Source organism: Rhinoderma darwinii, chromosome 7 (assembly GCF_050947455.1).
Source record: "Rhinoderma darwinii isolate aRhiDar2 chromosome 7, aRhiDar2.hap1, whole genome shotgun sequence".
Lineage (NCBI taxonomy): Eukaryota > Metazoa > Chordata > Amphibia > Anura > Rhinodermatidae > Rhinoderma > Rhinoderma darwinii.
Genome location: NC_134693.1, coordinates 70184993 through 70211702, shown reverse-complemented (window position 1 = coordinate 70211702; position 26710 = coordinate 70184993). Strand labels below are relative to the sequence as shown.

General features: G+C 40.9%; 1 protein-coding gene across 5 annotated transcripts in view; it reads left to right on the top strand.

The window, feature by feature from the left end:
* RBFOX2 (RNA binding fox-1 homolog 2) overlaps window positions 1-26710 on the top strand; it is a 262780-nt gene that overhangs the window by 53782 nt on the left and 182288 nt on the right. For 4 of the 5 annotated variants that reach the window (XM_075833520.1, XM_075833519.1, XM_075833517.1 and 1 more), the window contains exons 3-4: window positions 5851-5994; window positions 10049-10102. In XM_075833520.1, coding sequence (XP_075689635.1) covers window positions 5851-5994; window positions 10049-10102 — 198 coding nt within the window. The remainder of the gene's footprint in view (window positions 1-5850; window positions 5995-10048; window positions 10103-26710) is intronic. The other variant, XM_075833518.1, reaches the window with a different exon arrangement.

The following is a 26710-nucleotide window of genomic DNA, read 5'->3' as shown; positions in this document are numbered from 1 at the left end:
TGTGTGTTTACTACTGTATGTAAACCTACTACACTGTGGGTTACCTCAAAAAATGGCGACACACAGTGTAGGAGGTTAAACCTTTCAAACCCCTCGTTTATCCCGGCACTAGCCAGGATAAAGGAGGGGGGGATGCTGAGAGCTCACTAGAGCGAGGGCTTTTAACCCAATGTTGCAATGCTGCAATTTTGGGAACTAGCTCCATCTAGTGACCAAAAATGGGTAGTATTATAAATTTGAAAAAATTTATAATATTTCCTGACTCGCGAAAAAAATTGGTACAATGTTTAATCACCTACACACTAAATGTTTAATTTTTAAAAAAAAAACATGTTTTTAGGGCAACACCATGCCTTTAATAAGTAAATTTTCTATGTACCCCAAAATGGTGCTATTAATGAATATAACTTGTCCTGCAAAAATCAAGGCCTTATACAGCTATGTTGACGCAGAAATAAAAAAAGTGTAACTCTTGAAATGCGATGATGGAAAAACGCAAAAAATTGCTTGGTCATTAAGGTTTCAAATACAAGGCGCAATCACTGGTGTTTTGCATTACAGTGGTTGTGATGTCACGAGAAGAGATATATAATTATGTGTCATTCCTGTAGAGGTGGTACTGGAAACCAAATCTGCTGATAGTCCCTATTGGGCTGCGCATAGGAAAGAGGAGCGGAACTAGGGCTGATCCCTGAGGAACCCCAACAGCAAGAGGAAGAGATATAGAGTTAGCAAATAATACACTGAACAATTGGCCAGAGAGGTAGGAAGAAAACAAAGAGCAGTATTCTTGAGGTCAATAAAGTGAAGCATACTGCGTTTGAGTTGGTGCTCTACAGTTTCAAATACTGCAGAGATCCAGAAGAATAAATAGAGAAAATTTGCTATTTTATTTAGCCACAAGAAGACCATTTGAGACTTTAGTAAGGGCAGTTTGTGGAGTGCAAAAGGGGTCGAGAAGAATCCGTAGGGAGATCATCCCAACTCCTGCTATACTTTATTCTACTCTCACCTAATGAGTGAAGGGGAGATTAGGGGCAGGTTGGTAGTGAGTAGCGCAAGATGAGTCAAAAGATTATTGTTTTTTCCCAAGTAACGGGGCTGTAACAGCATGTTTAAAAGAAGATGGGAAGATGGCAGTAGAGCGAGGCAGGTTAAATATTTTAGTTAGGTGAGTGGTGACAGCGGGCAGAGCCGGAGTGGGACATAAAACCAGCCTGGCATTTTAAAGCACACCGGCCCACCTGCTGTCCGATTAAATGTTGCCTTCCTGTTGTGCTACTCTGATATTTCGTAAGTCGGTGAATCCCAGAAAAAAGCTAAATGGAAGCAACATGTTATATGGGCTGAATGTATCCACTGGTCTCAACTCTTTGGCCTCACTCACACGAGCCTATCCGATTAACGCGCGTGAATCTGGTCCGTGCTTTGCGCAGGGCATGTGTTATTCACGCACTCTCAAAGCACATGTATTTTTTTTATTTATTTTTTTTAAAACTGAATTGATGCGCTAATCATGCACCGCACACGCATATGCATCAGTGTGCTGTGTGGCTTTCGCCCACCCATTAATTTCAATGGCCGCGTAGCTGCCTGATAACGTCCCAATATAGGACATGCAGTGAGTTTCACGCAGCGGTCTCTAACAGCCCCATTTAAATAAATTGGTCCGTGTGCTGTGCGTTATTTTAACGCACAGCACACGGACGTGATTCACGCTTGTGGGAATGGGGCATTACAGGAATGGTGTCTGATTACCCATTATAACGATTTTGAGCAACTCAAAAGAAAGGCATCAGGAATGGGGACCAGATGGATTTGAGTCAATGGTGACGATACCTGATTTAACTATATTTACACATGCAATTTTCACCCTTGTACTTTGTATACATTTTTCAACTGATTTATTTCGATTAGTGTAGACCGAAATAGAGAGAGTGGCACTGCTGAACAGCTGCTTTATAACCGGTCCAGTGGCTGCTTATTGGTTCCACAATGCCATTCTCTCTCTCATATAATGAGGGTCTTTGAAATCTGCCAGTGCTTCCCCACCATTGTGGACCATAAGTAAACTAACCATTGGTGGGCTGTCTTTTTCCTTTTGGGGCATGGAAACACTGCTTCCTCTGTCGCTTGGTTTTTGCGAAATTTATAAATCCCTCTTTTTCCCCAATCCATCTCTGAGAGTCTGATCAGTGGTCGTGATTAGATCAGCTTGACCAGACACCGAGTTAATATATGCATAGCTTTATTTAAAGGATTTGTCCGGGATCAAGAAAAAACGGCTAAGGGGGCAGGTTATGGCCTAAAATAATAAAAGCAGCATTGCTTAACTTAAATCGAGTGCACTCTTTTTAGTTTCAAAAGCCAGATTGAGACAGTCTAAAGTTCACTATCCATTCCCTCTCCTGTATATAAGTTTGAGTGTTAATGTAATTTAGATTTCTGCATGTGTGATGGAGAGGAGGCAGAGAATTATTTTTAAATTTAAAGAGGCTCTGTCACCAGATTATCAAATCCCTATTGCATGTGATCGGCACTGCAATGTAGATAACAGTAACGTTTTTTTGTTTTTTTTTGAAAAACGATCATTTTTGGCTAAGTTATGAGCAATTTTATATTTATGCAAATGAGCCTTTCTAATGGACAACTGGGCGTGTTTTCTCTTATTTCCAACGCCCAGTTGTCCATTGAGAATCTCATTAGCATAAATCTAAACTAGCTCATAACTTGCTAAAAAATGATCGGTTTTCAAAATAAAAACCACTGCTGTTATCTACATTACAGCGCCAATCAGATTATGTAGGAGATAGGGCACTTATAACGTGGTGACAGAGCCTCTTTTTAAGACAAGTTTGTGGTCCGAAAGTAGGGATGCACGATGCATCGAAACAGTACACCCTCAAACGGTTAGATACCGTTATTTCATGTATTTCGATACTAAGCTGTGCGGCCGCACAACTTCGCATTGTAACACATGAATATATGAGAGCGGGGCTGTGTAATACAGCCATTGCCCCGCTCTTGAGTCCTGACAAGCGCGTGCCGTCAGCATGATGTAATGCGGCGGCCGGCGCAGCACTGATGACCGAACATGGCGGACGCACTGCAAAACACCCCCTATGTTCTGTATCGGTGCCGGCACCGCTGCTCATTAGTGCAGCGCTGGCCGCATCACCTCATGCTGACCGCGTGCTTGTTGTCAGGAGTGGGGCGATGACTGTATTACACAGCCGCAGCCCTGCTCTAATGGCAGAGATGAGAGAAACCACTCATCTCCGCCACTATTCCCCTGTATGCTGCGATCAAAGCGGACCACAACATTCAAGGGAAAATGAGAAGGGGTGATGCCCCTTGGATCGCATCACAGGGAATCCCTGTGCTGCGATTAAGGGATATACCATATATGGGCAGACAGCCCAAGGTCCATTGAAGGACCCCAGGGCTGTCTTGCATAAGTATGCCCTAACAGGAAATATGGTATGTCCTAACAACTGCCTGTGTACTATCCGTACACATGCTAATGTACTGGCATATAGATATATGCCAGTACATTGAAGTTTAAAAACATAAAGTAATAAAAAAAAATACACATACACATTTTTTACAATAAACATTAAAATAAGTACAGAAAATATACCCATTCGGAATTGGCGCAGCTGTAATAACCTGCACAACACATTTTTTGTCATTTACGATGTGTACGCTGTAAAAAAATAAAATAAAAACGTTTCACTTATTAATGTGAGGCACGAGGTGTGATTAATTTAACCTCCATGTGCCTCACATTAATAGTAATTAACCCCATCATGTACCTTATACATTAATTCATTATGACTGAGAAAAATGATGGGGTTAATTACTATTCATGTGAGCCACACTCAAAATTCATCTCACCTCACATCAGAAAACGGAAGAACTTTTATTTTTTTATTACTATTGGCTAAGTATCGTTTTGGCATCGAACATCACAATACTGCACAAAGTATCGGTATCGAAATCCAAATTCTGGTATCGTGACAACCCTATCAGAGACTGGTGGAGAAGAGTTGATAAAGTCAAACTGAGCAGAGCTGGAAGAAGAACAGATTCAGTAAATTCCTGTCTTCATGTGTAGGAGAATTAGTAAATTGTAAAATGCCTAGAGAATGGGTTAAAGATCTAAACTGAGGCAGATTGGGTTATCAATGGGTATGTTAGTCACCCATAATGAGAAGGTATTTGAGAGGATCGGTAATGTTGAAGCCAGGCAGCAAAGCGATCCTGGAACAGGAGAGGTGAACCAAGGGGCTGGTAGAAAACCGCCACTAGTAGAAACAATGGGTGGAAGAGTCTGAGGGTGTGGAAATCAGAGGATGGGAATGTGAGTGAGGGTACCAGGGGAATGACCTGGAAAGCGCAGTGTGGAGAAAGAAGTATGCCTACTGTTCAAGGTCTAGGGGCAAGAGAGAAGCGTAGACCACCATAAGATACTGCAGCTGGGGAAGCGGTGTCAGACTGTTTAAAGCCATTATTTCTGTAAGAGCCAAGAGGTTGAGAGAAGGTCGAAAGCAATAAATCCTGAATAAAGGTGAATTTTTTGCACACAGACCGAGGGTTTTAGAGTGCATAGTTAAAGGAGAAAGTAAAAGAAATACAACAAATGTTAAGATTTGCAGGGTTTCTATGTGTGGCAACTAAGAAGTCGAACTTGGCAGTAGAAGAGGATGGAGTTAGAATGGATGTCTCCAGCAGTTTATACAAGGAAAATGGAGGGAGACCGCAGATGGTTCAGAAAATGATGGGAGCGAGTTTTGTTTTGCACAGTGGGGTCAGCTGGTTTGTTTCAGGCAAGTGTATGGGAGATGAACATGGGCGAGGGAAAGCGAGCAAGACTGATGTGGGTAGAATCTCCCCAAAGGCATAAATTGCTGGTAGATTTGAATGCAGACGACCGCTATAATCCAGACCGAGGCAGTGAGTAATGGTGAGGAATCTTAGGAGAAAACCAATAAATGAACTAAAATTTGTAATGTAAACGTGTTTGTTTAGCTCACATCGCGTACCTGTTTCATGGCCTGTTGAACTGCCATGTAGAACTGCAGCGACACTTTTACAATCTACCAACTTGTCTAACTGCACACTCCATGTAGTATTGGTGGTAGCAAGTGAAAGTCAAAACGGACTCTAATGTTAGTCATTAATTTGCTTCATTGACACCTATTTGAGATTTGCATCCGTCCCTAAAGTACCCTATCAATTTAAATATTTGACAACTATGTAGGCTCATCTGATAAACCTGTTACATGTGGACTTGTGAATTTTCGGTTTGCACTGCAAAGGGTAAAATCTGCGTCACAATTCTGTGACACATAGGGCATGCTCCAAATTTGAAAATGCACAGCAAATCCTAATATCTTCGCAAATTTTTTCTACCACATGTGAATTGCGTTTTGCAAAAGCCCATTTGCTATAATTGCACTGTATTTTAGTTGCAGATTTTTAGTCTGGAATCCTTACCGAAAATATGCAACTAAACTGACTTCTGAATGTTCACGTTTAGTTTTGAAAGATTGTAGGATTTTAATGCTGTATTGTAATTTGTAACTTCATCCATGTGTGGTTGTATTGCTGATTCCGCTTAGGGTGTGTTTAGATTAGCATCCGGCTTCCTTTCATGGGTTCCGCTATACCTTTCCGGTCGAGGAAAAAAATGGAGACCTTACGGAACGGAAACAAACGGAAATCTACTGGGAACGGTACCTCCGGCGGAAAGGTCTAACAGAACCCATGAACGGAAGCCCGATGCTAATGTGAACACACAGTCCGCTCTTATTCATTGTGTGTATTTTTTCTTTTAATTCATGCTAGCAGACAGATGGCGCTCCGCCAGAAGGACAACAGCCGCAAACGCAAAACAGTGACAACGCGGACACCAAACCAACTCCGAAAAGACTTCATGTCTCCAACATACCATTTCGTTTTAGAGACCCTGATCTACGTCAAATGTTTGGGGTGAGTCGCAAGTAATCCGCTTAGTTCTAATACTAAGGACATAGATTTGAGGCCTTTGTATTAATACAGCAGAGTAATTCTAAATACTGTGCTTTACCCCTAAAAACGCAGCCTACTTTAAAAAAAATAATATAAAATCCTTGCTTGTAGCATTGGAGGACAAAGAGGATGCTGCCAGTCGGAGGCGACAGTGTTAGCTTCTTCAACACAGGCTGTACACCTCCTGCAGATGCTGAGCCTTGTCAGTTCTAGCTTTGTCTCCATCAGGCAGACCTACAGCATTTGCAGTTCTAATCTGCTTTTATTTTAGTTTTCTTTTTTTGTTTTTCTTTCCTTATCTGCAGGTAAAAATGCAACAAATACACAATATGTGAATCTGCCTGCAGCAGATGTTTTTTCATTGAGGCCTGCTAAATCCTTTGGCTGGATGTGCGACCTTGTGGTCTGGCCATATTATAAATATCGATCATTTTATTGGGGCCTGTTGGCTGTACATTCCCCACCCCCCACTCTGGCCAGGCGCATAAAAATGTAAGTTGCGGCTTCTGTGGTCTACTAAGCCACGTTTTCAGCAGCTGTACATCCTGTTGGAGGGGGATCGTATACCCTGGGGATCAGTACTGTCATGCAAGGTATGGGACAAATATGGCGTGGGGCATATGTGAGACACTTTTCCTCACCTCTGGGCATCCGATTTCCTCCATGCACATTTTTTTTTTTCAGCTTTCCCCCTATTTTTGTGCGTGATTAGGATACAACTGCACTAGGAACCCCTACCACCCATAGGTTATTGAGGGCTTTGCAACTAGTCTCCACATCCCTGGCCCCACCTGTGTGGGTCCACCTGCCTCTGAACTTCTTCCCAGTCCTGTATATAAATTGGCTACGTAGCATTTGCAAGCACCAAGTCACATTACTCCCTTTTATATAGTCAGCGCATTCATATTAATGCTTACAGCCGTATCGCACATGGATACGCAGTTATTGCATACATCAATCAGCCACATTACACTTCTATTGCAGATGTAATTGTGTTATGGCAAGACCCTGTACCTGACTTGGCTACGCACCTATTGCAGGCATCAGGCAATGATATTACCCTCTGATCTAGGTGTAATTGTGCTACTACCGGACCCCTATACCTGACATGAGTATTCAACTACTTTCTAGCACCAGATAGCCTTTTTTCCCCTTAACTAAGCGAAGTAACCCTGCTACACTAGACGCCGTTTCTCTTATGGCCTCAAGTTTTATTTCCGAGCACCAGGCAGCCACACTACCCGTTTCTTAGTTTGAGTAATCTTGTCATGACAACTCTGTGCTTGATATTGATAAGAATAAACTTTGTAATTTTGCTGATGCTGTATCTTTTATCGTGATTTTGCTGGACTCTGTTCTTGTGATTACTACGCAGTTTTTAACAATAACCAGAAGGCCACATTGTTACCTCCTTAGACTAGAAAAAGAGGGTTCGCTGCAATAAAATAATCCTGTCTCTGTTCTTAACCGTTCCTGAAGTGATTATAGCTTTGCAGTGAGACGTTTTACAGCGGTCAAGGCTGCAACTATGCTAGTTCTTTTGACCGTTTCATTGGTATTTATCTAGGTATAACATCTGGTCCCACTGGGCAGGACTGGCCATGATCCCTGTCTTTGGTGGTGACCCATCTTCATAAGTCTTCTTATCAGTCAAGGACATTCTGGGCCATCTGCCAATCCCTTCCCAGGAAGCTAACCACTATACTTCAAAGTAAAGCTTCCCCCTTTCTCTATAGGTGGAATCAGACCAGGTGCCCGGTTTACATAAACTGCACGGTAAAATGTCACATCCCTTGACAATAAGCTTGCTTTGTCATTTCCTTTCTCAGGTCAAGGTTTTTATTTAGAGACTTTCCCAGTTCTATTTGGGACTTGAATGCTGACAGTGCTCTTATGTCTGTCCATTTGGGCAGCGTGATAAAGGTAGTCTGGGAGTTTCTTCCAGATAAAGACACCAGTACTTTCCGATTTTTCACTTTGGTCATGAGGGTTCCCTCCTCGGAGTAATGTCGTTTTGCTATGGATTCTACACTATGATCTGGGAAATATTGAGAGACTTCTAACCAAATACAAATGGTTTGAGGAATAGATACACACTCGAAGACCTCCTGGTCTAGTGTCTTCTCTAGGTCAGGCTATCACTATGTCTTGTCTAAAGGCACCCAAATGACATTGCAAATTTTCTCACAGAGGAAAATGGAGTGGTGCAGTCAGACTCTTCTTGGTGCTTTTTGGTTCTAAGCTTGGACATCTGATTCAGCTTCCAAATGCTCTCATGGGTTATCACTTTGGTCCAGCACTGGACTAGATGGTCTCATAGGTTACTGGCAACATGAGCTCTCACTCATTCCAGAAAGTTTGCAACACCCAACCCGACTCTGCGTACGGATGAGACTGATCCAAGAGCCCTGAAGAGAAGGGCCCTGCCTATAACCTGAATAGTTTTATAAAGGCAGATTATCACGCAGAGTCTACCATGTAGGCTCTCTTTCCCAAAGATCGATTTTTTATTTTTTATTTTTTTTTAAATCAATAAAAGGCCAAAGGGACACTGCCTTTGAGTTTGTCCGGATCAGACTCTTTCGTAAGGCAGTCACTGAGGTACAGTGATTTGAGTTTTTCTTGGATATCATCTCCACATGCAAATATCCATCCCAACAGCATTGACTGTCTGGCATCTGTTCCTGATGTCCCCATGATGAGACTCGCTATGGTAATGTCAGTTTCAGGAGTTTCTTCTGTCCTGGATTATACATCTGGAATATATCCTGTAACGGGCCCCTCTCAATTCGGCATCATGACTGCCTTCAAATCATTCTCTTATTTTAGTTCCTTCCTCTCTCCACGCTTATGTATTTTTGCTTCAGTTCTTCCTGGGATATTCCTTCCATGGAAGCCACACTTGTCCACTTCATCTGACAATTCTGTCCGATTGGAATCAATAGCCAATTTGTCTGGATAATCCTATTCTTCTTCTCTCCCTGGCAGTTTGTTGTGTATCCAAGTGTGGAGTCCCCCTTCCATCCATTTCCCAGAGCCACTTCTTTCCCAGTCTATTTCTCTGAACACCCCATACTTAGAGGCGTCCATTCCCATCCAGTCTGAAAATGCTTGCGTGGTCTTGTATTTGGACTATTTAGGTGACTACAGCTTACCAATTTTAGTCACGTCTGGCTCTATTTATTGACCACATAATGGTAGGAAATGCTGGACAGCGATTTTCCTCACCTAAGGAAGTCTGTTGGCTTCTCCTAGTTGCTCCTACGGTTTGTATACAATCTGATTAGCCCAGTGTTTGCAGGAGGTATATAGCCTGTGTAGGAGGAGCTAACACCTTTTTATTCCTAGTGTTGCCCCCTAGTGGCAGCAGCCTATACCCATAGTCTTCTGTGTCCCCCAATAAACTTTGCTACAAAAGGAATTAAAGGTAAGCAATAAAAAAAAAAAAAAGATGCCAGAGCCAACTATCTAAGGCCTTATACAGCCTGAACAGGCGTTATCTCCTACTCTGACCGTTAAAGCGGGATGTCGGCTCTTAAGGCCCTATTACACCGCCTGATCGGCTGGTGTTGACAGGTGCTCGTTTGCTCCTGTCACATGGAGCTATGGATGGTGATGAGCGGTTGTTACTCCCATCGCTCGTCCCCATACATTATCATGTCGGCAGCGCGGCTCCCTGTTTACAGATGCGCTGCCGACATCGTATAGTTTTAATAAAAGTCAAATATCGATCAGTAGATCGAGCGTTTGAGCATTTATCTGCTGATCGATGCTTTGTTTACACAGGGCAATTGTCGTCAACGAGCGTTCTATGAACGCTTGTCTGCTCGATAATCGCCCAGTGTAAAACCCCCTTTAGTTACTACCATCAAGTGTAATAGTATGGTGGCTTGCAGAAGTGTCTGGCTTACCATGTCATACTATTACGTCCTAAGCTGTAATGGGGTTACATTTCCGTTTTTTAAAAGAGAAAATGACTTTATTTTTATTTTTTTACTGTTTTTATTTACTGCAGCAATTTGGCAAAATTCTTGATGTAGAAATCATTTTTAATGAAAGAGGCTCTAAGGTAAGTTAAAACTCGTTTTCAACTGTTTTTTTTTTAAATTTCCAGAAATTTAGGTTACATTTTTTTTTTTCCCCTTTCAAATGTTGGCATGAAGGGGTTATCCAGGACTACACAAAGTTGGCAGCAGGAATTTCCTAAACCAATGGATACCCCCCCCCCCCCCCCCCGAAGTGCTACCCATTCCAGCACTGAGGTCCATTCGCTGCTGCTCCTGTCCCAGAATACCCTGCAGTGCTGTTCATTGGTCATATGCCAATCACTGGCCTTATCGGTCACATGCCGTTCATGGCGGAATCCCAGCTTAGGCCAACGATGGGCACGATGAATGGCTTGAGACCGCTGCGGGATCTTCCGGGACCGTAGTAGTGGATAAAGGGGCCTCCGTGCTGGAGCAGGGGGCACTTCAGGGGGTGAGTATCCGTTAGTTTAATATGTCATTCCATCCACTACCCTGCTGCAAGTTTTGTGACATCCTGGATAATGCCCTTTTAGGCTTACTTGCCATTAGTATAACATTTAAAAAAAAAATACCTGGGTAAAAAGTCTCAAAACAAAAAAAAAATGCAAACAATTGTACACCTACTGTATAAAATAAAAACAATTTAACAGAACATTAATAAGAAAGTAGAGCCAGCACTTGAGTCAACATTTCAGGTTGTTCCTCTATTTTCTTTTTTCTTCTTTTAAAGAGGCTCTGTCACTAGTTTATTAATTCCCTATCTCCTAACTAGTCTAATAGGCGCTATGATGCTGATAACTACAGTGTGATTTATTTTCAAGAAAGTTTATTTGCAAAAATATATGAGCATTATTCTAAATATGCTAATATTGGCTGCACTTGCCAGATGGGAGGTAACTTTCTTTTGACTCTAGGTGGTGTAATGTTTTCTGTATAATGCTGTCCAATCAGCGTCATACAGGTCTTCTCTTCCCAGCCCAGCAACATAGCGTGATCATATAGTATACAGCTTCCATTCCCGACTGTGTATTCAACTGGTGATACCTCCAGTTTCACAGCTAGAACTGCGATCCTGGTGTCATATGAAAGATTAGAATCTCATCTTTCATATGCCAACAGAGCCACAGCCCAAGATATGGCTATTTCAAGTGATCCAATCTCTCACACTGTGTGTGTGAAGCAGCTTATTATTTCAGTTACTTATATAGCGCCAACATATTACGCAGCGCTGTACAGAGGTCCTCTCTTACTGTCCCCATTGGGTCTCACAATCTAAATTCCCTATTGGTATGTTTTTGGGGTGTGGGAGGAAACCGGAGTACCCGGAGGAAACCCACGCAAACACAGGGAGAACATACTAACTCCATTGCAGGTGTTGTCCTTGGTTGGATTTGAACCCAGGACCCCAGCGCTGCAAGGCAACAGTGCTAACCACTGAGCCACTGTGCTTCATGCTGATAGGACAGCGTCCGAGGCTGTGAGGTAGCTCCACCTCCGGAGAATCGCTGCTGTTACTTCCCACTTATCTAGTATAGGCTCATTTGCATATTTAGACAAAAAGCTCATAACTTTAAAAATATTGAACTTTTTGGGACACCATTTTCACTGGCATTATCAGTGTGGCAGTGCCTATTAGATTAGCTAGGAGATAGGGTATTACTAAACTAGTTACCGATCCTCTTTAAATATTTTTTTCCCCCCTCCCTCCTGAAATCTTTCCGGTTTCATTTCTTAATGGGAATCTGTGGGGTGCAGGCTCACAATCCGTATATTTGACATCTGTTTAAACACAAATGTAACTTAATCTAGTTCTTTCCACATCTGGTTCAGTTTAAATTTTATGTTGCTATTCCCTTTTTCCTGTTGGAATTATGTCAGGAGGAAAAATATAATACGTGGCAGTATAATCTCTTCCAGGTCCTTATGCAACTGAAAATGATAGGGCTGAAATATATAAAATGCTAAAGCGATCATCAACATATAGCGAAAATCTACATTATCTCTGAGTGAGATAATGGACACAACTTTTAAAGGAGCCTTACCAGAAAATGCCCTCAAGTTGCACTACTGAGCAGTTTTGAAGACTGAGGGGCATTGTTATCATGGGATAGGGCTCAAATCACCATCTACATCAATTATTGCACTTGAAAAAAAAAGATTAAAGTAAAAATAAAACCACTTTTCCATAAAGTGGTTTTATTTGGTAAAAGCGTAAACGTATTTTTTAAAAATGCACGCATATATTATCGCTGAGATCATAACTGGAACAATGGAGATTACACATTAATTAAACTGCCAGATGAGACATGCAAAATGCCTTTTTTTTTTTTTTCATTTCCCCCTCCCAAAAAAAATAAATCAAACGTTAAATAATAAGTCTCATGTATCCCAATATTACCAATGAAAAACTGCACCTTGTCCCGCTAAAAACAAAATCACATGTGGGCACATCGACGGAAAAATAATGCGGTGATGTAAAAACAAAAAATTTTTTTTAAAGGGCTTTTATTGTGCAAATGTTTTAAAACCTAAACCTATACATTTTTGGTATCGCCGTAATCGTACCGACCCATATAATAAAGGTAACATGTTATTTGCAATGCATTTAAAATGCGTAAAGCAATGCTTGAATAGCGTTGTTTTTTTTTCAATTAGGGATCTTCGTCAATGATCCAGTCCAAAATGGTGGAAATAATAGTGCAGCATTCTGTGCTATTGTTTCTGGTAAAACGACGGACATCATGATGGAAACCTGACAGAACCCATGAAGTCAATGGATTCTGCCGGGCTGGATGGTGTCCGTCATGCAACGGAACCGGATGCCGATTTGAACAGATTCTTAGTTGCAGAACCTAGATATTATCCATATTCTCTTTAAAAAAATATATATAATTTCTAAATGATAGATTATATAATGTGTACATCTTCTGTATATAGAAATGAACCATTTTACATAATGAAGCAAGTAGGGGAATAATTTTGTTGCTCAGCACAATTGCTAATAACTATTAAGGAAATAAAAACTCATTTCTTTTTTTTGCTGTAGATTAAAACAAAAAAAATAAAAATAATATAACAAAATTACACTGTATATTTAAGTGGAATATTAGTAATTTGCTAAATCTGGAATTCATGGTTACAAATGGACAGTTTCAAAAGATATCGCAAGCAAGCTGCCTGGTGTGTTAGCCTTTAATGTTCTTTATAGAAATAAAAACTATGTAAACCTTTTTGAAAGGCAATTATTTTTATTTTTTTATTTTTTTTTGTGTGTTTTGTGTAACTTTAATAAAAAGTATTTACAATTATTTTTAAATGCAGCTGCTCTGTATTCTGTATACAGAGCAGCTGTATCTAGCGCTATTCACTGAATCCGTCAGTTCAGCGGACCTTGCGGGTTCAGTGACAGACTACAAGTGGCTCCTGCGTGTTCGACACACAGGAATCACGATCACATCTAAGTTAATAACTTAGATGTGGTACTTGACAGGTGGATCCTTTGTGTCAGACACTCAGGCCCTGCTGTCACTGAACCCGTCAGGTCCTCTGGACTGATGGATTCAGGGAATAGTGCTAGATACAGCTGCTCTGTATAGAGAATACAGAGCAGCTGTATCTAAAAAGTTAATTATTATTTTTTTAAAGTGTATACACAGTTCCACAAATTACACTGATAACATTTTTCTTTAATAAAAAGGTGTTTGCCTTTCAAAGGTTTACATAGCCTTTAATGTAACAAAGCAATATGCGACATCAGTGGATACGCTAATTCTTGACTACGTATTTGTTCTTTTATAGTAATCCTCTGTCCAGGGAATTCTGTCTTTCATTATGCGATGCCTATGGCCAACTTCAACTATATTTATAATTTGTTAATCTTGCAGGGTGTCGGTCTGTATTTTAGTGAAATTAGTGACATTTGCATTACTAGGCTTGTTTCTAATACCGGCTATTATAAATGCTTTCCATATACCCCTCCCCCTTCCAAGTAAAGTTTTGTTTGCGAAATCTTTTGAAATAGAAATACATAAATGAACTGTTCTTATTTCTATTCTTGTGTTCTTATTTGTGTTTTTTTGATAACATTTTGTATTCTGAACAGTCCATAGGAATCGGAAAATCCTTCTCGGTTTTAAATTAACATTTACAGTTTTATGGTAAATTTTTACTTTGAGACAGGGATGCCTCTTCTAATCTTTTTCTACCCAGTTTTCTGACTTTTTTTTTTTTTTTTACGAATTCATTCTGATCAGCCATCAAAGTCTGATTCCCAGTTATAATTTCAAACTGAATTCCTAATTCTCAATTTCAGTGGAAATGGTTATAAGCCAACAAGTAATACAGTACATCACATGAAAAGAGGTATTTTTGTTTTATAACCACAGTTTTTACTATCAAATTTTTAATACAATGCAAAACGATACATAATTCTAAACGACTAGAATACGTACTGCAAGAGTTCACATTTATAGGAGGGTGATGGAGAAATTGCCAGTTTCAATGATAACCCGGATTATCTTGGCTCATCTCATATTGTACTCGTATCAGACAAATGTATCCATTTTTTGACAGCCCTTAAATTTATATGTTTATTATATCTCCTTACGTATCCTTTTTCACACTGTTCTACGGATACTGTTTAAGCACTAACTTGCTAAAAGGCCCATTTAGACATAACTGTTATAAGTCATTTCAGAGCGATTTGTAAAAAACACTATTTTATCCCATAAAGGGAAAACTTTATTTACAACTTATTTTTTTACTTCAAGGCTATGTACACCTGAAATCTGACACTGAACCAGTCAGTCCCGCAGACCTGACGGATACAAGTTTCAGCGCTGACACAGCTGCTCTGTATATAGGATACCAAGCAGCTGTATCTCAAAAAGTAAAAATTATTTTCAATAAAGTATTTTGATAGTTTCACCAATCAGACATTTTTATTTAAAAAAACAACTTTCAAAGGTATACATAGCCTGTATGCTAATACAGCATAATGTGTCACTATAACGCAGGCTGCTGAACAGACGTCCCTGGGTTCCTTTCTAGGTCTCCAGGGCTGCAGAGGGTTCCTTTAGTTTATGATCGTGTCACTGGGTTTCCTGTGATGCAATCTAAGAGGGGAGTAGCCTTTAATCATGCCGTGGTCATAGACCACAGCGATCAAAGGGTTAAACAGCTGGGGTCAGAGCAGCATGCTGAATGCAAAGCTGTAAGTTACAGCTCCTGCTTGGAGGGTGAGCACCCACTGGAGAACTTAGTAGCCTTTTCTACAATGACTCCAAAAGATGTGTCTGTAAACTGGGGACCTGCAGATGAAACCATGAATGAACCACCATAACCCCATAGCGACCGCCCACTGCCTTTTGACTCCGCTAAGGGGTTAATTTTTTTTGTCTACACCTTTTAATTGGGCATTTAGGGGACCATTCATGGTTTCATCTGTTTAATTAAAATGTATATAGGACATTTCCTTTGATCAAATTTTTTGATGTCCTTTTTGTTTTTTTTATATATACAGTGTTGTAGCGAGTTGTTGTTGTTTTTTTTTGTAAACTTCCCTTACAGGAAGCTAGTGTGTCTAGAATAGGGCTGCTCTATTTTGTCTCTAGTACGAGACAATACTGCAGGGTGTGTGCTGTAATGATTGACAGTCAATTGACAGAAAAATCTAGATCTTAATCTCCAGGAAGTTATGGAGCACAGCCCCCTTCCCCTAGAGAGTAACACTGGAGGTGCAGCCCGAGCCTGATCTGTGTATAGTGTTACTTTTCCTGCCTTATTTTGGCCTCCATCAGTACAATAGAGCTGTCATTATCCAATTTTAAAAAAACAAACCCAAACAAAACAGCAGCTAATGTAGTAAAAAAATAAATAAATATATAGATCACCTTAATGACAGGACAATTTTTTTTTCCCCTCCCGCCTTCCAAAAGCCATAACTTTTTTTATTTTTTAGCCATGTGAGGGCTTGTTTTTTGCTAGGCGAGTTGTCGTTTTTAGTGGCACCATTTAATGTACCATATAGTGTACTGGGAAACGGCAAAAAAAATATTTGTGGGGTGTAATAAACAAAAAACAGCACTTCCGCCATGGTTTTTTTTTATGGTGTTCATCGTGGTAAAAACGACATGTTAACCACCTTCTAAAGGTTGATACGATTATATATATTTTTTTTGTGTTTTACCACTTTTACAAAGAAAAAAATAGTTAGAATTTAGCGACCTAAAACAAATTTTTTTTTTGAGAGCCATAGCTTTTTTTTTTGTTCTGTCCCTTTAAACGGTGTGAAGGCTTATTTTTTGCAGGGCAAGCTGTAGTTTTTATGGGTACCATTTTGGGATACATGTGACTCTTTGATCACGTTTTATTAAATTTTTTGGGGGTAACCAAAGCGACAACAATTGACATTTAAATTTTTTTTTTTTAATAAGTGTTCACCATAAATAAGTGTGTGTGTGTGTGTGTGTATATATATATATATTAATAATATATTAATAATATATTCGGGTGTAATATGTGTGTGTGTGTGTGTGTGTGTGTATATATATATATATATATATGTGTGTGTGTGTGTATGTATTTCAGTATATCATTAGACTGATCGTCTCCAATGAAGCCCGACCGGAGGGCAAGGGGGATGATGGGCTGTCGATCCCCTCTTTCTATTGCCTTCGATGTCGCGATTGACCGCGCCATCTAAGGTGTCAAATGGGCGGAATAAAAATGACCTTTGATTCCGACCGTTGCAATGAGGTCTTGGCTGTATTATACAGCTGACAGCTGGTTGTAATAATAGGCCTTGCATAAAATGCTTGGCAAAAAAAGAATCGGCGCTTGCCAACATGAATTGCTGCTGCAGGAATACATCAGGGTTGTCAGAATATGACCTTTTTAAATTGCTTTTGACTGATGATCTGGTCCAGCTATATGGTTGACTAAAACCAGCCTTTACCCTCAGCAATTCATTTGGGCAAACCCTGATTATTTTTTTTTTTTACAGGTGGCATCCCACATCAGTAAGGGCCTTTTGGTCAAGAGACATTTTGCACCACTGTACCGCGCCCAGGGTATGCTATCGATTCAAATGTGACACATAATTCATTTAATTTTTGTTTGAAACAATTTTGGACAGTACTTGGCAAATAAAAGTGCCAGGTATGGCAATTGTCATGTATCTTGATTGATACACAAGTGCTTCTCTGTTCAATTGTCTGGCGGAGAGAAAAACTGTGGCGTGTGGGACGGTCAGGAAAACAAAATACCTCCCAGAGACCCTCGTAGGTTGGGAAGAGCAAAGCTTTTTTTTTTTTTTTTTATGGATAATTCTGACATCCATCCATGATGCCAGCAGCTCCCTTGTTCTAGTGCGTGGTACAACATCTACTATGACAAAACCTGTATAAATCCAGGCATACAACAAATTTATGGGGGGAGTTGATCTATCCGATCAGATGCTTAAACCGTTCAATGCCTTTCAGTAATCTAAAATATGATATAAAAAATTGGCAATAGTCTATGTCCAAATGGCATTGTACAACCCCTATGTCATCTATGGGAACGCCGGTCACCAGGGCACATACTTAAAAATACCAGGAGAAAATAATAAAATATCATCCATCTGTAAATGTGGCAGAGGTAGAAGAGTTCTACCTCTGCTAGTGATGTTTCCAGGATAGTTCTAGGGCAGCATTTTCTGAGAAGAGCCGGCCACAGAGAAAAAATATATGTAATTGCTGTCCCCAGAAAAGGTGTCATGTCTGCTTCAAAAATGGTATAAGCACAGAAAGTACTTCCAGAACTTTGAAAGAACATTTCTATGTATTGTTTGCCACATGGTCATTGGATCATATAAATGACCTCCACGCTGTTTCAAGTGAGTTACTCCTTTAGTTCTAATTGACTATTAAAATAAAGAAAACCAATACAAATCTGAATAGGGCCTAAGGGCTTTTTTAATACAAAGGCCGAATTCAGGCGAACGTGGGGAAACTGACGTGAAAAACATCAGTTTTTCACGTCCGTATTGTCCCCGTGTGTGTCCCGTTTTCACGAACTTGAGTATCGAGGGATCCGTGAAAACTGAACAAAATAGGACGTTCTACTTTTCATCGGACACTTCACACGGTCCATTTAAACAACGGCCACATTGAAATAAATGTGTCGGCCGTTGTTTTAATCCCGCAGTTTAACCCGTTAAATGCCGCTGTCAATAGAGACCAAAGCATTTAAATGGCTAGAAACCGGGAGCGGCCCCCTGTAATGTTGCAATGCCCCCCCCCCCGCAATGCGATCGCAGGGTGTCGTTGGCTGGCATGGCAGCCTGGGGGCCTGATGAAGGTCCCCAGGTCTGCCATCGTTGTACTCCTGTGAAGCCCTGCCTCAGACGGGGCTTCATAGGAGAGTATCCGTATCACATTATACTGCAAGACATTAGTATTGCAGTATTTCATGCAAGCGATCCAAAGATCGCTGGTTCAAGCCCCCTAGGGGGACAAGTAAAAATTTGACATACAGTAAAATAGGCTTGTCGTGAAACCCCCCCCCCCCAAGCAATGTATAAAGAATAAATTAAAACAAATTAACACAACCGTTATTTATGCGTCTGTAAAAGTCTGGACTATTATAATAGATCATTATTGTCCACACGGTGAATGCCATAAAAAAAATTTAAAATCCAGAATCCATTTTTTTGGTCACTTAATCTCCCACAAAAAATTGAATAAAAAGCGATCAGAAAGTGTCATGTACCAATAGAAACTACAGCTCGCCTCGCAAAAAATAAGCCCTCATACCGCTCAATCGACTGAAAAAATAAAGAAGTTATGAAAAGTGAAAAATGGCTGCGGCGGGAAAGGATTAATGGACCAATTCACATGTCCGTAAACATTGCAGGGTTGTACTAGTTTACACTGTCCTAGTCTGTTATTCACGGTTTGGTTGCGAGGAGATGCGGAAAAGAAAGCCGGAACGGATGTGAAAAACTGTTGATATTGGATGCTATGTGGACATAAAAAAATGATGAATGGGATGCACTACTCTGACACAATTCTGATTCAACTCTAATAGAAAATAGTCTGCCACAGGTGAGTTTTACAACGCCCATCTAAAGGGAGTTTAACTGAGATTCATGATGTAAGGGTTGGTTTCGGGACAGTTCCCTTTTATAGTGGAGTAGACAAATTGGGTGCCTTGGTATAAACCATCGGCAATCGAGTGGACAAAATGGGTCCTACTCCTACTTTATCAAATAGAAGATGCCAGCGTTTCTTGGCAATGCATTTTGTTTTCTTAAAGGGGTTGTCCAGTCCCCAAAATGTGATAGCCTATCCCGAGGACAGGCCATCAATAGCTGATGGGTCGGGGTCCGACTCCCCTGGATCCCTGCAGATCAGCTGTTTTGAAGGGAGTGCAGAGCTTGTACGAGCACAGCACCCACTTAATTTCTACTTGCTCACTGTGAATCGTCGACACTGATGTATCGGCGATTGACCGGTATTGCAGCCGCCTTCTCCCATGGTCAATGTGAGAAGACGGCTGCAATACTTGTGAATCGCCGCTACATGTGTGTTGACGATTCACAGTGAGCAAATAGAAGTGAAGGAGAAGCAGCGCTCGTACAAGCTCTGCACTCCCTTCAAAACAGCTGATTGGCATGGGTACCGAGGATATGCCATTCAATTTTTAGGTACTGGACAACCCCATTAAGTTGGACATATATTATTATAATGTAACCTCAATTTAGTTATTACGTCGTTCTCCCTCCCCCTTTCAATTTTTCTGTTGATTTGCGTGATCTCCATCTTTTTGAAAAAAAACAAACAATTTCTGTCCTATTGGTCTGCTCGTTATCTAGGGCTAGAAAACTAGTCTTCCAGATAGTGTTTTTTTTTTAATTGTTCAGACCATTTCGCTGCCTCTACTTTGAGTGATTTCCCTAGTGAAGTTTCGTTTTAAAGGACTGTCACCAGTACTTTTACTGCACCCCTCTGAATCACAGATTTGAAAAGTCAAAATAAAATTGATGTCTGGGGTGTTTTTCTTACACTTTGTCTGTTCGCAGGGTCTTCCATCCTGGTCCCTGAGTGACTGGTTTCGTGCTTCAAGAAAGTTAGTGTTCACACTTAGGGTATGTTCACACGCACAATTAAAAACGGCTGAAAATTACGGAGCCGTTATCAAGGGAAAACAGCCTCTAGTTTTCAGCTGTTTTTGAAGCAGAAAACGTTCAAGGCTTTTTTTTTCCTTTTTTAAGGAGTTTTAGGAGCGTTTTTTCAATAGACCCTATGAAAAATCACTCCAAAAACAGTGCAAGAAGTGACCTGCACCTTTTTATTCAACGTTTTTTTAAACCGTGGCGTAAAAAAAAAACGCCCCGTATAAACCAAACGCCGTTTTTCCTATTGATTTCAATTGGAAGCAGTTTGTCGTCTTTTCACTGGCGTTTTTCAAGGCGTATTGTGAGGCATTTACGCCCCAAAATACGCATGAAAACACTGCGTGTGAACATACCCTTCTGTTCAGTGTATAATATAAAATAGGTTTAGCATTACATAAACTCCCTATTTGTGCAAGAAAGCATTGTTACAAGTTATAGTAATGTTTCTCTGCAGAAATAGCGAGTATTTAACAACACGTATATCTACGTTTTATTTATTTGAATTACCGCAAATTACGGATGACTCCTTTGCTAAAAACATTGCTCAAAAATGCTAAGAGGAGTATTTTTACCCTGCTGGGAAAAATTTAGTGCGGCCTCTGCATGTGGTCCTGATCACCTGGAGACGGAACAGTGCTGCAATGTGGGCTTGTTCAGCAGTGTTAAACACAAGCACTGCTCTCACCTGGTGATCAGTGCCGTCAGGTGCATAATGAAGCGCCCGGAGAGTTAAGTGTGCCAGCAGACCATACCCCACATGCCAGCTGTGGCACAGGTTGCTGACTCCTACTGTACACTATTGGATATAATGTGACCGCTCACATTTAGACTGGTATATTATGTCGCACAGCACACTGTACTATACATTATATAGAGAGCAGCTTAGATATGCCCCACACAGCACAGTGTGGGCCTTATCTAAGCTGCTCTCTATATAATGCACAGCAAAGTGTCGGCCTTCTCTATGCTGCTCTCTATATAATGCACAGCACAGTGTGGGCCTTATCTAAGCTGCTCTCTATATAATGCACAGTGTGGGCCTTATCTAAGCTGCTCTCTATATAATGCACAGTGTGGGCCTTATCTAAGCTGCTCTCTATATAATGCACAGTGTGGGCCTTATCTAAGCTGCTCTCTATATAATGCACAGCAAAGTGTCGGCCTTCTCTATGCTGCTCTCTATATAATGCACAGCACAGTGTGGGCCTCCTCTAAGCTGCTCTCTATATAATGCACAGTGTGGGCTTTCTCTAAGCTGCTCTCGATATAATGCACAGTGTGGGGCTGTCTCTAAGCTGCTCTATATAATCAACAGCACAGTGTCGGCCTTATCTAAGCTGCTCTCTATATAATGCAGTGTGTGGGGCTGTCTCTAAGCTGCTCTATATAATCAACAGCACAGTGTCGGCCTTATCTAAGCTGCTCTCTATATAATGCACTGTGTGGGGCTGTCTCTAAGCTGCTCTATATAATCAACAGCAGTGTCGGCCTTATCTAAGCTGCTCTCTATATAATACAGTGTGGATTGTCTCTAAGCTGCTCTCTATATAATGCACAGCACAGTGGGGCTTATCTAAGCTGCTCTCTATATAATACAGTGTGGATTGTCTCTAAGCTGCTCTCTATATAATGCACAGCACAGTGGGGCTTATCTAAGCTGCTCTCTATATAATGTGGATTGTCTCTAAGCTATACATTTACGTTGTATAAGGCTAAATTTACAATTGCATTGTATAATTCGTTACTCTGAATTAAATAGGATGTTTAACGGATCCATTTTTATTCTTGTTCTGAACTAAAAATGGAACTGAGTATTGAATCATACAACCCAAGTGTGAACTTAGAGGCTGTCACCACATTATAAGTGCCCTATCTCCTATATAAGAAGATTGGCGCTATAATGTAGGTGACAGTAATGCTTTGTCTTTAGAAAAATGATCTATTTTAAACCACTTTGAGCGATTTTTAGCTTTATGCTAATGAGTTTCTTAATGCCCAAGTGGGCGAGTTTTTACATTAGACCAAGTGGGCGCTGTACAGAGGAGTGTATGACGCTGACCAATCAGCGTCATACACTTCTCTCCATTCATTTACACTGCAATAGCGATATAGTTATATCGTTATGTGCAGCCACATACACAAACACTAACATTACTACAGTGTCCTGATAATGACTATACATCACTACCAGCCTGGACGTGATGTTTATTCAGAATCCTGACACTCCTGAATCTTTTCTGTGAGATTCCAGCAAGGCAAGCGTAATCTTGTTTGAAATGACAGGTTACATCGTAATCTTGCGAGATTACGCTTACCTTGCTGGAATCTCACAGAAAAGATTCAGAAGTGTCAGGATTCTGAATAAACATCACGTCCGGGCTGGTAGTGATGTATATTCATTATCAGGACACTGCAGTAATGTTAGTGTATGTGGCTGCACATAGCGATATAACTATATCGCTAGTGCAGTGTAAATGAATGGAGAGAAGTGTATGACGCTGATTGGTCAGCGTCATACACTCCTCTGTACACCGCCCACTTGGTCTAAAGTGAAACACGCCCACTTGGGCTTTAAGAAACTCATTAGCATAATGCTAAAAATCGCTCAAAGTGGTTTAAAATAGATCGTTTTTCGAAATAAAAAGCATTACCGTCACCTACATTATAGCACCGATCTTGTGTAGGAGCTAGGGCACTTCTAATGTGGTGACCGAGTCGCTTTAAAGGGAGTCTGTCACTATAAATGTCCATATCAAACTAGCAACCGGGTATTGTAGATTAGGCTAATCTGATTCTAAGGGCTTATTTAGATGAACGTGTAATACGTCTGTGCAACGCGCGTGATTTTCACGCGCCTTGCACGGGCCTATGTTAGTCAATGGGGCCATTCAGACAGTCCGTGATTTTCACGAGGCGTCCGTGTCCATTGTGTCCGCTGCGTAAAACTCACGACATGTCCTGTATTTGTGCGTTTTTCATGTGACGCGTGTGATTCGCGCAACAGCAGTAAACTATGAATGAAAACAGAAAAGCACCACGTGCTTTTCTGTTTACAAACATACAAACCGTGTCATAATGATGGCGGCTGCGCGAAAATCACGCAGCCACGCATCACACGCTGCTGACACACGGAGCTGTTATGTACCTTTTGCGCGCTCAAAACGCTGCGTTTTTTGCATGCGCAAAACGCACACGCTCGTGTGAATCCGGCCTAAGTTGGTGGGATATCTGGCGGAAAAACGGTCTGCATGGTTTTCTAAAAGACTGGCTGTGTAAAAAGGGTCATGCCTCCAGCATCACTGAGATACTGAAGAACAAATATCCAAATTAGGTTCTTGGGAGCAGATATCCTTTATGGGAGAGTCAAAAAGGTTAGACAAAGATGCTACAACATTAAGGGTATGTTCACACGAGGGCGTCCGTAACGGCTGAAATTACGGGGATGTTTCAGCCTGAAAACATCCCCGTAATTTCAGCCGTACCGGCATGTGCAGGCGCTTGAACGCTGCGTCAATTACGGGCGTAATTAGCGCTGCTATTCATTGGAGTCAATGAATAACGGCTCTAATTACGGCCAAAGAAGTGACAGGTCACTTCTTTGACGCGGGCGTCTATTTACGCGCCGTCTTTTGACAGCGGCGCGTAAATATACGCCTCGTGTGAACAGACAAACGTCTGCCCATTGCTTTCAATGGGCAGATGTTTGTCAGCGCTATTGAGGCGCTATTTTCGGGCGTAATTCGGGGCAAAAACGCCCGATTTACGTCCGTAAATAGGCCGTGTGAACATACCCTAACTGTACGGTTATTCAGCCAAGAGGGAATAACTCCTACCGGCATCAAACGCGATGGCAAATCACCAGTTTTAAAGAGGCTCTGTCACCATGTTATAAATGCCCTATCTCCTACATAATGTGATCGGCGCTGTAATGTAGATAACAGCAGTGCTTTTTATTTTGAGAAACGATCATTTTTGAGCAAGTTATGAGAAATTTTAGATTTATGCTAATTAGTTTCTTAAAGATCAACTGGGCGTGTTTTTACTTTTGACCAACTGGGTGTTGTAAAGAAGTGCATGAGGCTGACCAATCCGTGACCAATCAGCGTCATGAACTTCTCATTGTTCCAGCCCAGCATGAGCCACAGCACAGTGTGATTGTGCAGTGAAAGAAGCTGGGCTGGAACAATGAGAAGTGTATGAGGCTGATGGGTTACTGACTGGTCAGCCTCATACACTTCTTTACAACACCCACTTGGTCAAAAGTAAAAACACGCCCAGTTGATCTTTAAGAAACTAATTAGCATAAATCTAAACTAGCTCATAACTTGCTCAAAAATGATCGTTTTTCAAAATAAAAACCACTGCTGTAATCTACATTAATTAGGAGATAGGGCACTTATAAGGTGGTGACAAAGCCTCTTTAAGGAAGACAAAGTCCCGGTTAACTGATAGTGTCCCTAGTAATCGTGCTCGTAACTTCCAGTTTCTGAAGAGCTAGGTATGAAGTCCACAAAAAAAGAAGTGTCCCACTATCGCAGAAGTCTTTTCAATATCTGTATGTATAGGGACAAGAGATGGTGAAAAGATCTAGCTAGCAAGACATCTGATTCGCTCTTTAATATGTGTATACCTCAGGTAATGAAAAGCCCCCTTGTGCCTTTGAATGAGCTAACCTCCTGGGGGTGTTTGCCCTGTGAATGAGGTAAACAAACTGCAGAGTTTGCTAAAAAACAAAAAGTTTAGGTAGCTCAATAGGAATAGTCTAATACGTATAGAATTTTCTGCAAAATATATCTCTTATGTTCTTCCGCCCTCCCAAGAGGTGAACGGCAGATTCATATTGACTATTTGTGTTCTTGTTTTAGGGAGCAGCAGGGTATAATTAAGCTAGTATAGGAGGTCAGGATTAGATGGGATCTGTGTTCTTAGAACTGTTAGATTATCAGGCCACTTGAAGGGTGTAGTATATGTTTTAAGGAGGTAGGAACTGAGGGGGAGGCAGAGACCTTAAAATTAATCTGGATAAATCAGAAATTTTAAAAATAGGAAGCTTCACCAAAGGACTCAAATAATTGCAAAACCAATGTGACCGCTACAGCTGGGTTGGTGAGCAAGATGACCAAGTCATCTGAAAAAGCTGCAATTGTATGGGTGGGGACTACCAACCTTTAGCCCATGTATTGCTGGGGTCTGCCTTATTTTTTGAGCGTTTCCATTGTTAAAATGTAAAAAGAGCCGAGAGAGGGGACACCACTGCCTAATACCATTTCTAATGTGGAACTGGTCGTATAATGTACCATTAACCCTAACATGCGCAGCCGAACGTGAATAGAGGGATAAGATGGCTGTGACAAAACTGGCAGGGAAGCCAAATTTCTCTAGGCTAGCATGCATGAAGTGCCAAATCACACGGTCAAAAGCCTTCTCACCATCTGGGCTAAGAAGGACGAGTGGTATCTTGTGGTGTTTCACATAAACTACTGCATGTGTGAGCCTAGTGATATGAGCCTCTCCTGCTGCAGGCATTTTTCGGATTTTCACTTTTTTTTTTTTTTTTCCTCCCCACGTTCTAAAAGCCATAATTGTAATTTTTCCATAAGTATTGCCGTATAAAGGACTTCTTTTTTTTTTTTTTTTTTTTTTTTTTGCGTAACCAGTTGTAGGTTTTCATGGCAACATTTATTGTGCCATATAATGTAGTGGGAAACTGGGAAAAAATATTTGTGGGGTAGAATAGGAAAAAAATAGCAATTCCTCAATCTTTTGTAGGGTTTTGTTTTTACAGCGTTCACTGTGTGGTAAAAACGGCATGTTAGTTTTATTCTTCGTGTCAATAGGATTACGGCGATGCCTAATTTATACAGTTTTTTTTAAAATTAATTTTATTGTTTTTTGCTATGTTTTACTAGTCCTCCTAGGGGACCTGAACCAGCAATGGTTGGATCGCTTGCATGATATACTGTAAGGGTATGTTCACACGCGGAGTCGAATACAGCTCTGTATTTCCAGACGTTTTTTAAGGGAAAACCGCTCCTGATTTTCAGACGTTAAGCCATTCGCGTTTTTCGCAGCGTTTTTACGGCCATCTTTGAAGCGGTTTTCAATAGTCTATGAAAATCCACTCCAAAAAACACCAAGAAGTGACATGCTACTACTTTTTATGGAGTGTTTTTTTTACGCTCCGTTTTTTTAAAACCGGCGTAAAAAGACGCCCTGTATGAACTAAATCCTGTTTTTCCCATTGACTTCAATAGGCAGATCTTTGTAGGCTTCCAGCTTCCGCTTTTTAAGGCGGTTTTCACTGTATATACACGGTGGATGTCGGGAAGGGGTTAAATTTACCCTCTCTACCAGGGATGAGTCCCATCTGTTCGGGACCAAGCAAATCTTGCAAAACCCCAGACATCCTGGTTGCCAAAAGTTTTGACTGTTTTAAGTCCGTGTTAAATAGACCTTTTACTAGCCCATACATGTGCAGCTGAGTGCACCA